This window comes from Primulina tabacum, unplaced genomic scaffold, assembly GCF_025594145.1.
Source record: "Primulina tabacum isolate GXHZ01 unplaced genomic scaffold, ASM2559414v2 Contig387, whole genome shotgun sequence".
Taxonomy (NCBI): domain Eukaryota; kingdom Viridiplantae; phylum Streptophyta; class Magnoliopsida; order Lamiales; family Gesneriaceae; genus Primulina; species Primulina tabacum.
Genome location: NW_027459734.1, coordinates 46025 through 59562, shown reverse-complemented (window position 1 = coordinate 59562; position 13538 = coordinate 46025). Strand labels below are relative to the sequence as shown.

Below are 13538 nucleotides of genomic sequence, written 5' to 3'. Positions count from 1 at the left end.
GAAATGAGGATTTTTGGTTCACCACTTTCGATTTCTAAGGTACTGCGCATCCATCAGTTCTTCAGAAGAAAGAAGGAGAATGACGTGTCCGTAGGCCACTTGCAATTTTTTATTTTAGAAACAGGGGTATTTTGGTTAATAAATTTTATGAGAGCAGCAGGATAAATACTATCCACAATGAATGCATGGATTTGTTGTCCAAAGAGAACAATAAAGTTTGTCTAACTAATAGTCAATATCACATTTATAAATGAAAACAAACGAAGGATAACTAAACAATCACACCTTAGGCTAACCAAACTGGGCCTTAATGTTTCGTATTGGATTCCTCTCCCCGAGTTCACGCGGGTCCTTGGTTCAGTCCCCTCGTACGTTCATCTTTGTTTTGTTTTGTTTTGTTCTTGTTTTTGTTTTTTTTAACTTTCTTGCCATAAAATTATTTCTCCTAATTACAGTGCTCACGTTTCATTAACGCTGTTAGGATCAACTTATTCTAAGCTAAAAATCCTTTAACTTTGCATGATTGTACACGATATCTGAAAACTCTTAGAACCTTTTTTTCCGTAGAATTTTAGAGATTTAAGATTATATAGCCGTAAGAAGCTCGTGCATCTACAGTTGTTGATGGGTATCCACTAGAAAGTTTCGTTTATTTGAATCGGTGGTTTAATTGGGATATTTGTAGTTTGTGTTGTGTGCGTTCTTTTTTTTCCTTCTTCATCGTCGTTTCTCAGAAGAAATATCTATCTTGTTCTTTTGTTGAATGATCATTCAATCGCGGAGTTCCACTATAGTTGAGGCACGGTGACCTTATTTTCTTGTTTTTTACATTTAAGTTGAAATCCACGAGGATTCTTTGAATTGGACAATTTGTTATTTTTTTCACATTTTGTGTTTGCTTGGTTCATGGTTTTTCTATTTTTTGATGAACTTGGTATTTTATGGGTTTGTTCGATGGGCCGAAACTGAAATTCTTGAGATAATTAAGTTTTTTTCTAGGTTTAAGGTACAAAACACATGGGATTGCTCTTTGATCATAAATATTCAGTTTTTGAGGTAAGGTTAATATTTTTAATATGGAATCACAACTGGGATTGATTGAACAATCATTTGATTTGAGATACACAGGATGGGTGAGGGAAACACTTAATGAATTGCCTGATAGTTTCACCATAACTGACCCTTGCATTTCTGGACACCCAATCGTGTTCGCCTCGAATGGGTTCTTGAACATGTTTGGTTATTCGAAAGATGAGGTGATTGGGAGGAATGGAAGGATGTTCGGAAAGTGATAAAAGATCGATTATGTTGATTCGGGAGGCGATTCGGAATGAGAGGGCTATGGAGATTAGTTTGTTGAATTATAGGAAAGATGGGACACCCTTTTGGATGTTGTTTCAAATATGTCCTGTTTATTGTAAGGAGGATGGTAGGGTGATTCATTTTGTGGGTATCCAAGTGCCTATTTCGAGGAAACCAAGGATTGGAAATCTGAGTGAAATGAATTTAAGTGAAGATGGTGGAGGAATTTGTGGTTCCATGTTCAGGTGTTGCAGAAGGGAGGTGTGCTCGGATTCGGCCTTGGAACTAGCACATAATTCAGCTTTAGGATCTATATTAAGTCATGATGATAGAGGTTTGCTTTTGATTTTGTCAGTGACCATGTTTAATTGTTTAAAATTCAGTGTTTGTCTGTGGAGAATTGTTTTTATTACCAACTAACTTGAATCTTTGAAAATCTCGTGTTAATTATTGCTATATGGTTTGTGGACCATAAGTATCAATTTTATCAAATGTTTTGCTGCTAAATTCATTGTTATGTCGATCAATTTACATTTCGCATTGAGCTAAGAGTGAGATTCGTCATTACTTGTGTGATAATTAATAAATGATGAAGGAAATGTTGCTTTCTGATTGAGATCATGGTTTTCCTGTGTCTCTGTGATACTCTAATGCTTTTGTCACTGTGGTTCCACTTTGTTATGGATGGGCTAGTTTGGTAATGTTCTCTATGGAACTATTTTATTACCTGTCGTGATATTATATAAATCTATCAGAAAAAATGTTGCAGAAGTTGAGATTAATGAGTCTTGTGAAGCATTGGAGTTACAGAAGACCAAAGCTACTGCAGCAATTAATAACATTTTATCGGTGCTAATACAATACAGTGAGTTGACCAGTAAAGTGATTAGTCGGCAAAGATGTTACTTCTCTGGGAACAGCCGTCTTGATGCATCCTTAAATTTATCCCTTGGTAGAATCAAACAAAGCTTTGTATTGTGAGTTGTGGTGTATTTCAATTCCTAAAATCAGCTTATGTTAATTGCAAGGAATATCTTTTGATGTGCTACCTTACATTTATGCTACGCTGCAGAACTGATGCATCCTTAACTGATATGCCAATAGTTTATGCAAGTGAGGTGTTTTTTAAACTAACAGGTATTTGAAAAGCATGAAACTTACGAGTTTGTTGAATAAATTTTTTCTGTCTTGTTAGCACTTTTCTAGATTGAGAACTAAGTTTTATATTGATCTGTTAATGAATCGAAAATATATGCATTCTGTTTTAATATATTTCCAAAATCATGTTTAGGCTATGGAAGGCATGAAGTACTGGGGAAAAATTGCCGATTTTTGAGTGGGGCAGATACAGATCCCTCAACCCAGTTTCAGGTGGTTGCATTCATCTGTTAATAAGTTTTCTTTCTTTTTTTCCTGGTTGGGACGGCAAACTCCCATGATTTCTGTGTGGTTGTATAGTGCTGCAACCGGAACGTGATGATCAGGCTATTATATAGTTTAAACAGTTGAGTTGCAATGTTACTAATAGCTATAATTTGTGGTGCATCTTTAGTCTCCCGGTTTTACAGTTTTTATGTTATTAACATATCGTGTGCTGTCCCTCAACGAGAAAGGAAAGAAAATAAAATTTAGATAGGGTGGTTTTTTGTTCTTATTCTGTAGATGAAGGCATGCATTCAGACCGAGCAATCGTGTACAGTACGTATCCTAAATCACAGGTTGATGACTGACACCCCTTTGTAACAGCTAGTTTGTATGAAGATTTTTACTTGACCTTACATCTTGGTTTGTGCTTCCAGAAAAAATAGGACTCCATTTTGGAATTTTCTTCATATTTCAGCAGTTCGGAATGCTTCTGGAAAGGTATTTTTTGTTCGTATCAGTACATTTTCCGTTAAGAAATTTATGTACGTTCTTATCTTCAAATGGGTTAACTTTTTTATCAGCTCTACTTCTCTATTATTACTAAACTCTCCCTTTCTTCCTCCGATTTACTATTTATTTCGGAAATTTCATCTTTCGAACATCCCAAAAAAATTATTCAGAGTTAACGTTAACTGCCTTCAAACTTTAGTTTATTTAACATGATTTTATGAAGTTATTAACAAATCATTTCGTGGCTTATTGTTTGTGTGTTGTACTTGTATTTCACGCTTTATCTTATCAACTGCTGTGGTCATATCTGGTACCTGCATCATTTCATGTTTTATCTTCCTGAATGCGCACACGAATCATGGTTACAAATCCGCCGATGAATGACATTCTCATTCTTTATTTTAGATAAAAGGTTCATTAACGCATTACATGAAACTTTCAGTGGAGCACGATTGTCGCTTTTGTTGAAACAAATTTACCTTTTTTTTCCTTCACGTGCTATCCAAATGGAGTTTTTTTCCCATTAAATCCCAATGACTTTGATTCATGGTCTTTTAAGTTATTTACTTGCTAGATAGTTTTGAGGATCCAACATACCCAATTTACAAGAAATCTCGTTGATGATACCCCGTAAGAGCCCGGGTCATGGATGACCCGGAATATCAAATGGATTCCCAAATCCGAGTGAATCTGCAGATGGATTCTTCTGGAGCGGGGCAGGTGCAAGCCCATGCTCTACTCTCCGGGCAGTCATAGTCCCGGGCTCTTGTATAAATCTCCCGGGAGGCATTCTACCCGGACACCTCGATAACAGTGCCGCATTCTAGTGATTCAGAAGATAAGATCTTGTGTCGAGAAGCGCTCTTGACATAATCCTATTGATGTGACTTGATGGAAAAGTAGGGTGGCGTGACAGGAAGTGGCAAGTAGGCACTGAAAACAAGGTACCTACTACTTTTTCTCCTATAAATAGCAGGTATATAATTCATTTGAAGGACTTTGGCTTCCTCTTCTTCTCTTGTGCTGGAGAATGATTCATTCACCAACACATGTTAATGCATATATTTACACCAGTAGCCTTTACTTTTATCTAAGTTACACTGGTTATCATCTTCACCTGCTGGCTTAAGCATCGGAGTGGCCACGCTGGACACCCCTCCGGCGCCTATTCACGAGTTCTTTTCTTATTTGCAGGTTACAGCGGAAGCCATATTGCAGAGATATATCTTCATCACAGATATAGTTCTTGCTCAGTTTCCTTCATTATCTTGCTAGCAGATCCGGTGGAGCACCCGACCCTGCTCATTCATTTCACCAGGATCGCATCATTGGCGCCGTCTGTGGGAACTTGAGCTCAAGACGTAGATATGGTTTCCATTCAAAAGTAAGTCTGACCTTGCTCGGCACCTCAGTAAGCCCAATTCTGCTTGGCAAACATACAAGTCCGACCAGCTCGGCACTCAGATCTTATATGTGGATTTCATATGGGCTCAAAGCTCAGCAGCTATCCCGGATTGGCATGAAGAGCATTTACTATGCACTCAGTAGCATACAGCTATATTAGTCACCTAATTTAGCTCAACCAGAGAAGTTTCACTCTACCGGAAATGAATTCGGATTCAATATTTCCAGGTTAGTGATTTGATTTTTAATAAAACTAAAACAGCAGGTAAAAGAAAATCTCTTAAGCCCGGGAGGTACGAGGTCCCGGCACATTATATCAAGTCCGGGAGATACGAGGCCCCGGCATCTTATGCAAAGCCCGGGAGGTATGAGATCCCAACATCTCATTCTTGAAAGTCCGGGAGATACGAGGCCCCGGCACATTATCTTAGGTCCGGGAGTTATGAAGCCCCGGCACATTATCTCAAGTCCGGGAGGTATGAGGCCCCGACACATTCTTGAAAGTCCGGGAGATACGAGGCCCCGACACATTATTTATAAGCCCAGGGTTCTCAAACCTGGCTCGGGGCTCCGCACCTCGACCACTCCCAAGTCCCGGGACATGCTCCCCGGCCCAAGGCTCCGCACCTTGGTTATTTATAAGCCCAGGGTTCTCAAACCTGGCTCGGTTCTCCGCACCTCGACCACTCCCAAGTCCCGGGACATGCTCCCCGGCCCAAGGCTCCGCACCTTGGTTATTTATAAGCCCAGGGTTCTCAAACCTGGCTCGGGGCTCCGCACCTCGACCACTCCCAAGTCCCGGGACATGCTCCCCGGCCCAAGTCTCCGCACCTTGGTTATTTATAAGCCCAGGGTTCTCAAACCTGGCTCGGGGCTCCGCACCTCGACCATTCCCAAGTCCCGGGACATTCTCCCCGGCCTAAGGCTCCGCACCTTGGTTATTTATAAGCCCAGGGTTCTCAAACCTGGCTCGGGGCTCCGCACCTCGACCACTCCCAAGTCCCGGGACATGCTCCCCGGCCCAAGGCTCCGCACCTTGGTTATTTATAAGCCCAGGGTTCTCAAACCTGGCTCGGGGCTCCGCACCTCGACCACTCCCAAGTTCCGGGACATGCTCCCCGGCCCAAGGCTCCGTACCTTGGTTATCTATAAGCCCAGGGCACTACACCCTGGCTCGGGGCTCCGCACCTCGACCATTCCCAAGTCCCGGGACATGCTCCCCGGCCCAAGGCTCCGCACCTTGGTTATCTATAAGCCCAGGGCACTACACCCTGGCTTGGGGATCCGCACCTCGACCACTCCCAAGTCCCGGGACATGCTCCCCGGCCCAAGGCTCCGCACCTTGGTTATCTGTAAGCCCAGGGCACTACACCCTGGCTCGGGGCTCTGCACCTCGACCATTCCCAAGTCCCGGGACATGCTCCCCGGCCCAAGGCTCCGCACCTTGGTTATTTATAAGCCCAGGGTTCTCAAACCTGGCTCGGGGCTCCGCACCTCGACCATTCCCAAGTCCCGGGACATGCTCCCCGGCCCAAGGCTCCGCACCTTGGTTACTTATAAGCCCAGGGTTCACAAATCTGGCTCGGGGCACCACACCTCGACCATTCCTAAGTCCGGGAGATAGGAGGTCCTGACACATTATTCAAAGTCCGGGAGGTATGAGGCCCCGGAACATTCTCTTAAGTCCGGGAGACACGAGGCCCCGGCACATTATTCAAAGTCCGGGAGATATGAAGCTCCGGCATCTTATGCAAAGTCCGGGAGACATGAGACTCCGGCATTTCATCCCATTTCTGGGAGACATGAAGCCCCCGATGCTTTTATAGAACAAGATTGATGATCTCTTTGGGAATCCAGGCATGACTGATCGGGACAGCGAGTATGACTCTAGCCCGACTATTTAAGGGATGGGTGATGATACCCCGTAAGAGCCCGGGTCATGGATGACCCGGAATATCAAATGGATTCCCAAATCCGAGTGAGTCTGCAGATGGATTCTTCTGGAGCGGGGCAGGTGCAAGCCCATGCTCTACTCTCCGGGCAGTCATAGTCCCGGGCTCTTGTATAAATCTCCCGGGAGGCATTCTACCCAGGCACCTCGATAACAGTGCCGCATTCTAGTGATTCAGAAAATAAGATCTTGTGTCGAGAAGCGCACCTGACAGAATCCTATTGATGTGACTTGATGGAAAAGTAGGGTGGCGTGACAGGAAGTGGCAAGTAGGCACTGAAAACAAGGTACCTACTACCTTTTCTCCTATAAATAGCAGGTATGTAATTCATTTGAAGGACTTTGGCTTCCTCTTCTTCTCTTGTGCTGGAGAATGATTCATTCACCAACACATGTTAATGCACATATTTACACCAGTAGCCTTTACTTTTATCTAAGTTACACTGGTTATATCATCTTCACCTGCTGGCTTAAGCATCGGAGTGGCCACGCCGGACACCCCTCCGGCGCCCATTCACGAGTTCTTTTCTTATTTGCAGGTTACAGCGGAAGCCATATTGCAGAGATATATCTTCATCACAGATATAGTTCTTGCTCAGTTTCCTTCATTATCTTGATAGCAGATCCGGTGGAGCACCCGACCCTGCTCATTCATTTCACCAGGATCGCATCACTCGTCGTAATTTTTTCTTCTCTATTAACATTTTAGTTCAAAATTCGGGTACCTGAGTGTCTACTCATTTTGTCTTTTGGTGTATATGTAATAATTGAATATATAGTAACTCGTAGTGAGCATAGTCAATATTGGGATGACATTTAAATTTCATGAAATTAACTAGCCCTGATATCGTATTGTTTTAGTGCCAAAAATGTCAAAAGACTATGGAAATAGTGTGATTGAAATCTCCTAAACTGTAAAGCAGCCAAGATTTACATTTAGATTGTTTTGCGACATTGTGAGATATAAGGTTGCATGGTCATATCTTACTAATTGCATCAACTTGTAATGAATTGTACTTAAACATGTGCGAATTTTTTTTACATCAAATGTTAAACCGAACACTTTCTTCTTTATAAAAAATCTATGTCGATAATAACGATACAATTCAAATCTTTTTAATTACACAATAACTTAAGTGTCACAATTCTATCGTCGTGCCACAGAATAAACGGGTTGTTGTTACAAATTTTTTCTTTTTTCCCCCATATGATAGATCATTAAATTTGATTTTAGTGTCAACAAAAACACTGGGGAAAGGCTCTGCCACCAACTTGTGAAATCTTTTGTTTGGATTCTTGACTTTATTCAAGGAACGAATCCTGATGATAAAATAAGGTTGGGGTTTTTTGGTGAATAGTGTGCATGGTTGCCGGAGGGTGCCAAGTTTTTCCTTGGTCTCTCTGACTCTTCCATCATTGAACTTTCCCCTGTTGAACACCTCATTTCACATCTTGTTATTTGCGCAGGTGGCGTACTTTGTTGGAATTCAGATAGATGATAGTGGCAAAAATTACGAAACACATGAGTTGAGTCCTCATATTCGGCAACTAAGTGTCGTGGGTGCTGTCAAAGTTGCTGTGAGAAGCTTGTCGGGTGCTAGTACTTTGTAATCAGTGAATGGAACTTTTGTTTTATGTCATGTTGTCTTCCACTGTATGCTTCACGCCAGAAGGAAAATAATGTGCTTTAAGGCATTTGAATCCTAAGTAAACGATCGATTGCTTAGGTTGATGCCTATTTTGAGCTGTAGGCAATGCAATGTAGATGCACTATTTGACTTGAAAACATGCCTTTTGATCTTGTGATTCTACTTTAAGAACCGTGTTGCAAATTAATACCTCAAGCCATGGATATCCATCCTAGCTATAATCTAAACTTACTTGTGACGGATGCAATTTTGTGTTGTGTTCTAATTTACACTCTTCGAGCTTGACATCGTTTAGAAGGCGGTGAAGGGTTAGATATTTCATTTCTTCTCGAACAAGATGATTTTACTTGTAATTACTGCACATATCTTCACTGAATTTACATGAAAGTGGCCTCTACTAGCCACTTTAAACTACAAATTACCGGCGCCTTTGTTACTTGTTAGTCCCTGCTGATCTGTACTTGTATCTGGTAGCCCAGAAGAGATAATGTATGATATTCAATACACTCAGTATGCATAATAGCCAGTAGAATCGCTCCAAGTGGTAGCCGTTCAAATTCTCACCTGAAAGCCATGGCTTGTGTCTCGAATCACCAGTGGCGCTGTTTACTATTGATACAATCATGGTGCTCAAGTAATACCCCATAGCTAGTGAAGCCCAAGATAGAGCAGTAGCCAAAGATCTCATGCTAGAAGGCGCTTCTGTGAAGAAAAATTCAAGTAGCCCTGCTAAGGTGAAGAGATCAGCTGATCCAAGGAACAAGTACTGAAACGCGATCCAGAAAAATGAAATGGGCAAAGGCCTGGTGGAGTCGAGTAGGCCTGAATCGGTTGCTACCCGCTTCCGTTTGATCTCAACCAGAGCAGCCACAGCCATGGCTATGATGGAGAGGAGTAAGCCTGTTCCTATTCGCTGTAGGTGAGTTATCCCCATCTCAGATTTCGTCACTTTTCTAGCAAATGGGATTATCACATGGTCATATATGGGGGCAAGAATAATGATGAATATCACGGGGAACACGGGAAGAGAAGCAGGGGGGACTTTTAAGGAACCGAGCTTTGTGTTCATGGTGGCAGCCTGTTGGACTGAGAATGTGGAGAGCTGAGCAAGACAGCAATTAAGCATGATGGTGCAAGCAAAAATGGGGAGGACCGACAGGACAATCTTGACTTCTTCCACTTCTCGTACCGAGCATTTTAGCATGCCACTGGCCGAGTTTTGCGCAGCTGCTCTGTCCAGAAACTTGAGGCTTTTTGAGGCAGAATCAGCTGTATTCATTATCTTCTCATTCTCTACAGCTCGTTCGTCCTCCGAGGCCAAATCTTCAGACGGGCTTGTGGTCATATTAACGATGACTTTGCTTGAAGTGCTGCTTGGCATGCAAGTATTCATCGATGCAGCAATCAGAACCTGTTCAAGAAACCATGGCCGAGTCGTATTAGAGGATCAAAACCATCAAAGAATCTTATTGTTGAGGCTATCGCATACCTTACATATAGTTGTGAGTGGGCTTCCAACAGGAATCCTATTCCGGTACCACGAAGAACCAGCAAGAAACACCGGTATGGACAAAAACACGGCCAACGTGGCAACCCCAAATCCCCATTGCCAACCCTTGTTATCTTCTATCCACACAACCAACGTCACGGCAACTAGTGCACCACACGCGAGGGAAAACACGAAATAGTTGAAGAAAGTCGATCTTTGCTTCCTTCCTTGCGGCGTGTCTTCATCGAACTGTTCGGCTCCGTGGGATGGCAATGACCCCTTAATGCCTCCAACGCCGAGTGCTACTAGATAGAGGCCTAAGAAGAGCATTGCAGCCTTTGTTCCATGCACTTTCCGGCAGGGGATGTTCTGGTTGGATGGGTCACATTTTGTGGGCTTCAGGGATCCGATTTCTGCTTGAATTGTGAGTATTACCAGACCCTGTTAAATAATCAAAGCTCACAATATCATACGACAAGAATCAAATGCGAATTAACGCAACAATATACCATCCATACGAACTTCTTGATATTGCTTTGTATTTCTTTCTTTTTATTTATTGTTTCCACTTTTTTGTTTTATTGGCTCTATTTTTTTTATTTTTATTTTTGTCTTTAATGCACCGACCGGTGTCAAAGTTAAAATATTGATTGATTATTCGTATTTGTTTTGTCCAATATTTGAATCAAGTTCTATAAAAAAATTAATGACATGCATCATCTTATCCAATATATGGATTTATCAAATTTATATTATTCATAATTCACCTTCTCATCCATGTTTCCATATAAAATATTATTTATTATTGTGTTCCAAGTGATTTGTGAGGCTTGAGTCAACTTGATTGAATTCTTCACTTTAACAAACTAAAGAATTTCAATGAAATTAAGAGATTTAAACTATAGCATGAAAACTCACAAAATATTTTCAAAATTTGAAGAAAAAATGGGAACTATATTTTAGAAATAGAATTCTCCCCACTTATTGTGAGTTGGGTGACAAGAACCGAATTAAGTCGGATATGAATTAAATTGTAATACACGAATTCGATTAAAAATAAATATTCAATTTGATTCAAATTTGGCTCGAGATCAACAGTTTCTAATGAAAATCACATACTTTCTCACATCAGCTCGACATCAGCTCGATTCGTTTACGTCCCAAACTATCAAACATATGTATTGGCAGATACTCCAGCACATTGAAAGCCCACTTTTGATTTGGCGTAATTTTCATAATCAGACAACGGTAAGTGGTTCTTATAATAACTTGTGACATGTATGTTTTACAACTCCCATGTTCATATTTTGAAATTTGTGTACGTCATCGAGACAAATCGGTTGGTCCAAAAGCATTAGATGACGTTGCTTGCGTGGTAGCACCAAGCCAAAAACTATTTATTTAATTTAATACTGATGACAATCCACATAATAAAATAATGTCCTAAATAACCAAAATATCAAAATTTTGAAATACCCAACATGCACATATCAAAATTCTATTCAGAAAGTTGTTAAACTAATCATAAATAATCTTATAAAAATCATCTCTAATTTTTTTAATAAATTATAAATAATGTATATATTAATTCATTTAACTTCAAAACAATATTATATAAATAAATACAAAATATGTGCACAGACACATCACTATTCAAACGAAAAAACGACGAGACTCGTAAGCATCTTGATATTCAAACAAAATATGTTAAGAGTTATGATCGTTATATAACATATTTTTTGGATCACTAGTTGACTATATATCATCTGCATTAAATTGCGTTTTATGAATAGAAAAGGACATATGAAATAAAGTTGAGTAGGTTTCTTGTAAGACGGTCTCACGAATCATTATATGTGACACGGGTCAATCCTACCTATTTTCACAATAACAAATAATACTCTTAGCATAAAAAGTAATACTTTTTCATGAAAGACCCAAATAAGAGATTTGTCTCACAAAATACGATCCGTGAGACCGTCTCACACAAGTTTTTGCTAATAAAGTTATGTGCACCCAAAAAAACATATATTCAAATGAATATTAAATCTTAAAAATTTTTTAAACAAATTATAAAAAAAATCTATGCAAATATTGTGCAAATGACTGAATGAGAGCATCAACTTCTAGCAAGTTGTATAGAGGTGTCACAAGTCACAAAAAAATGACTGAATGCAGACCGCTTAATTTTGATATATTTTTTGGCTTTTAATCTTATATAAATGGTACTTTTTCATCATGTTTATTTATTATTAGCGTCCGATCGAATCCAAATCAAATTGGCAAAAAATAATAATTTTTATGATATGGAGTCGGAGGATACTTGCATACCAGAAACTCGACGATTGCACTTGTCAAGTAGACGTGATAAGTGGTGAAGAAGGCGTCGGACAGGAAGCCGCCGAGAAGGGCCAAAAGAAACGCCGTGCCCATAAAATTGGTGACGGAATTGGCTGATTCCGACGGTGCAAAATGCATGTATTCCGATAGGTACAGCACTAAGTTGCTTGCATTGGCTAAATATGCCAAATTCTCCAACACCTCCGCAACTGTTACCAAACATTTTATGCCATGATTATGGGGGAAAACATAATTCACAAAATTTCAAAATATGGCTTTGATTTTTTATATAGGAAGAAAAGAAAAGGATAATTTAGTTTATTTTTCTTCCCATGTCTTTTCCCTTTGATCTTTTAATTTTATTCTAATTTCCATATTAAACTGAAGTAGTGGCTATATTTCATGAATTTTGTTAACTAGTTTGGGTGAGTTTTACAAAAACAAAAGCTTACTTAAAAAAGCAAATTTTTAATCATTACCTTATGAACAAAGGCAGAAGCACCAAAAACAGGTATTTTTTTATTTGGTCGTCGATTTAGATTTTCGAAAAATCCAAAAACCAGACAAACTATATATTTGGAATCATTTTTTAAAAAAAAATTATATTTTAAAACAAACTTTTACAAACGAAGTATTCTTCAGCTACATATACAGGCCACATAAATAAAATCAAAAAATATATATATATATATATATATATATATATAAAATTGTTGTTTACATATAAAATCATGCAAGAAAATGAATCCCACAACATTTTGCTCAATATTTCTGTAAAAAAATTTACCCAAAACGAAGAAAACAGGTCGCATGCCGCCATGTTTGCTCCTCAAAGCAGGCTTCCCCCTCCAATCCACATACCCGTCCCAAGTTCTGGCCAACTGGTTCTCCACTTCCTGTCATATATCAGACAGACAAAAATAAATCAATTAAATTATTAAATACTTACACATATAAATTCAAGAAAAAATTACCCACTTTAAACACAGTACCATTGTTTTTCTGCCTTTTTGCTTCAATAATTATATTAGGATGTGAGCAGCAAAATATGTGTGAGAGATCGGGAGGGGCGTGTGATGTGATTTAAAGAACCGGGGGAAACGGGTAAGTGATGTATGGTCCTCAGAATACTTACACACACACTGTGATATATATAACATATATTTTATATATATATATATATGACACACCTCTTAAATTAAATTTTGTACTCGGAAAAGTACTGTTGCTCAAGGTGTCCACTTTTTGTTTCTGTTTTTGTTTGCTACGAAGTTAATGGTGGCGTTTTTTTATTATTTTATCACATGCATGTATGTATGTATATATATATATATGTGTGTGATTGTTGATATGATAATACAACACAATATAATATAATAATAAACAATATGATATGAGTAGATAATATGGTATAGTGTAGTATGATACAATAGACGTCATTTTGAACATAAGGGGAAACATTGATAAAAGATGACCTTGTCGAATAAAAACGTTTTAATTTAATTTCACTTTTGTTAAAAGAAAAACG

General features: G+C 39.4%; 3 protein-coding genes across 4 annotated transcripts; 2 read left to right on the top strand and 1 right to left on the bottom strand.

Moving 5' to 3' along the window:
• The first annotated feature begins 1066 nt into the window (after window positions 1-1066).
• On the top strand, window positions 1067-8333 carry LOC142534130 (protein TWIN LOV 1-like). The gene is given in 8 exon segments (XM_075641046.1): window positions 1067-1282; window positions 1284-1636; window positions 2072-2279; window positions 2375-2439; window positions 2594-2673; window positions 2965-3020; window positions 3102-3165; window positions 8000-8333. Coding segments are annotated over 8 exon segments (1176 nt in total). The 5' UTR covers window positions 1067-1076; the 3' UTR covers window positions 8144-8333.
• On the top strand, window positions 3434-7993 carry LOC142534129 (uncharacterized). 2 transcript variants are annotated; one of them, XM_075641044.1, is made up of 2 exons: window positions 3434-4121; window positions 4372-7993. In XM_075641044.1, the coding sequence occupies exon 2, from the start codon at window positions 4931-4933 to the stop codon at window positions 6203-6205; it is 1275 nt and encodes a 424-aa protein (XP_075497159.1). In that variant the 5' UTR covers window positions 3434-4121; window positions 4372-4930; the 3' UTR covers window positions 6206-7993. The 2 variants fall into 2 exon arrangements, with proteins under 2 accessions (XP_075497159.1, XP_075497160.1); XM_075641045.1 differs by having other exon boundaries at window positions 3434-5784; window positions 5990-7993.
• A 121-nt stretch (window positions 8334-8454) lies between the features above and the next one.
• On the bottom strand, window positions 8455-13135 carry LOC142534128 (protein NRT1/ PTR FAMILY 4.6-like). Its single transcript, XM_075641043.1, has 5 exons — window positions 13003-13135; window positions 12798-12906; window positions 12002-12219; window positions 9671-10111; window positions 8455-9592 (listed from the first exon to the last, which is right to left on the bottom strand). The coding sequence occupies exons 1-5, from the start codon at window positions 13003-13005 to the stop codon at window positions 8615-8617; spliced, it is 1749 nt and encodes a 582-aa protein (XP_075497158.1). The 5' UTR covers window positions 13006-13135; the 3' UTR covers window positions 8455-8614.
• Between the last annotated feature and the right edge of the window lie 403 nt (window positions 13136-13538).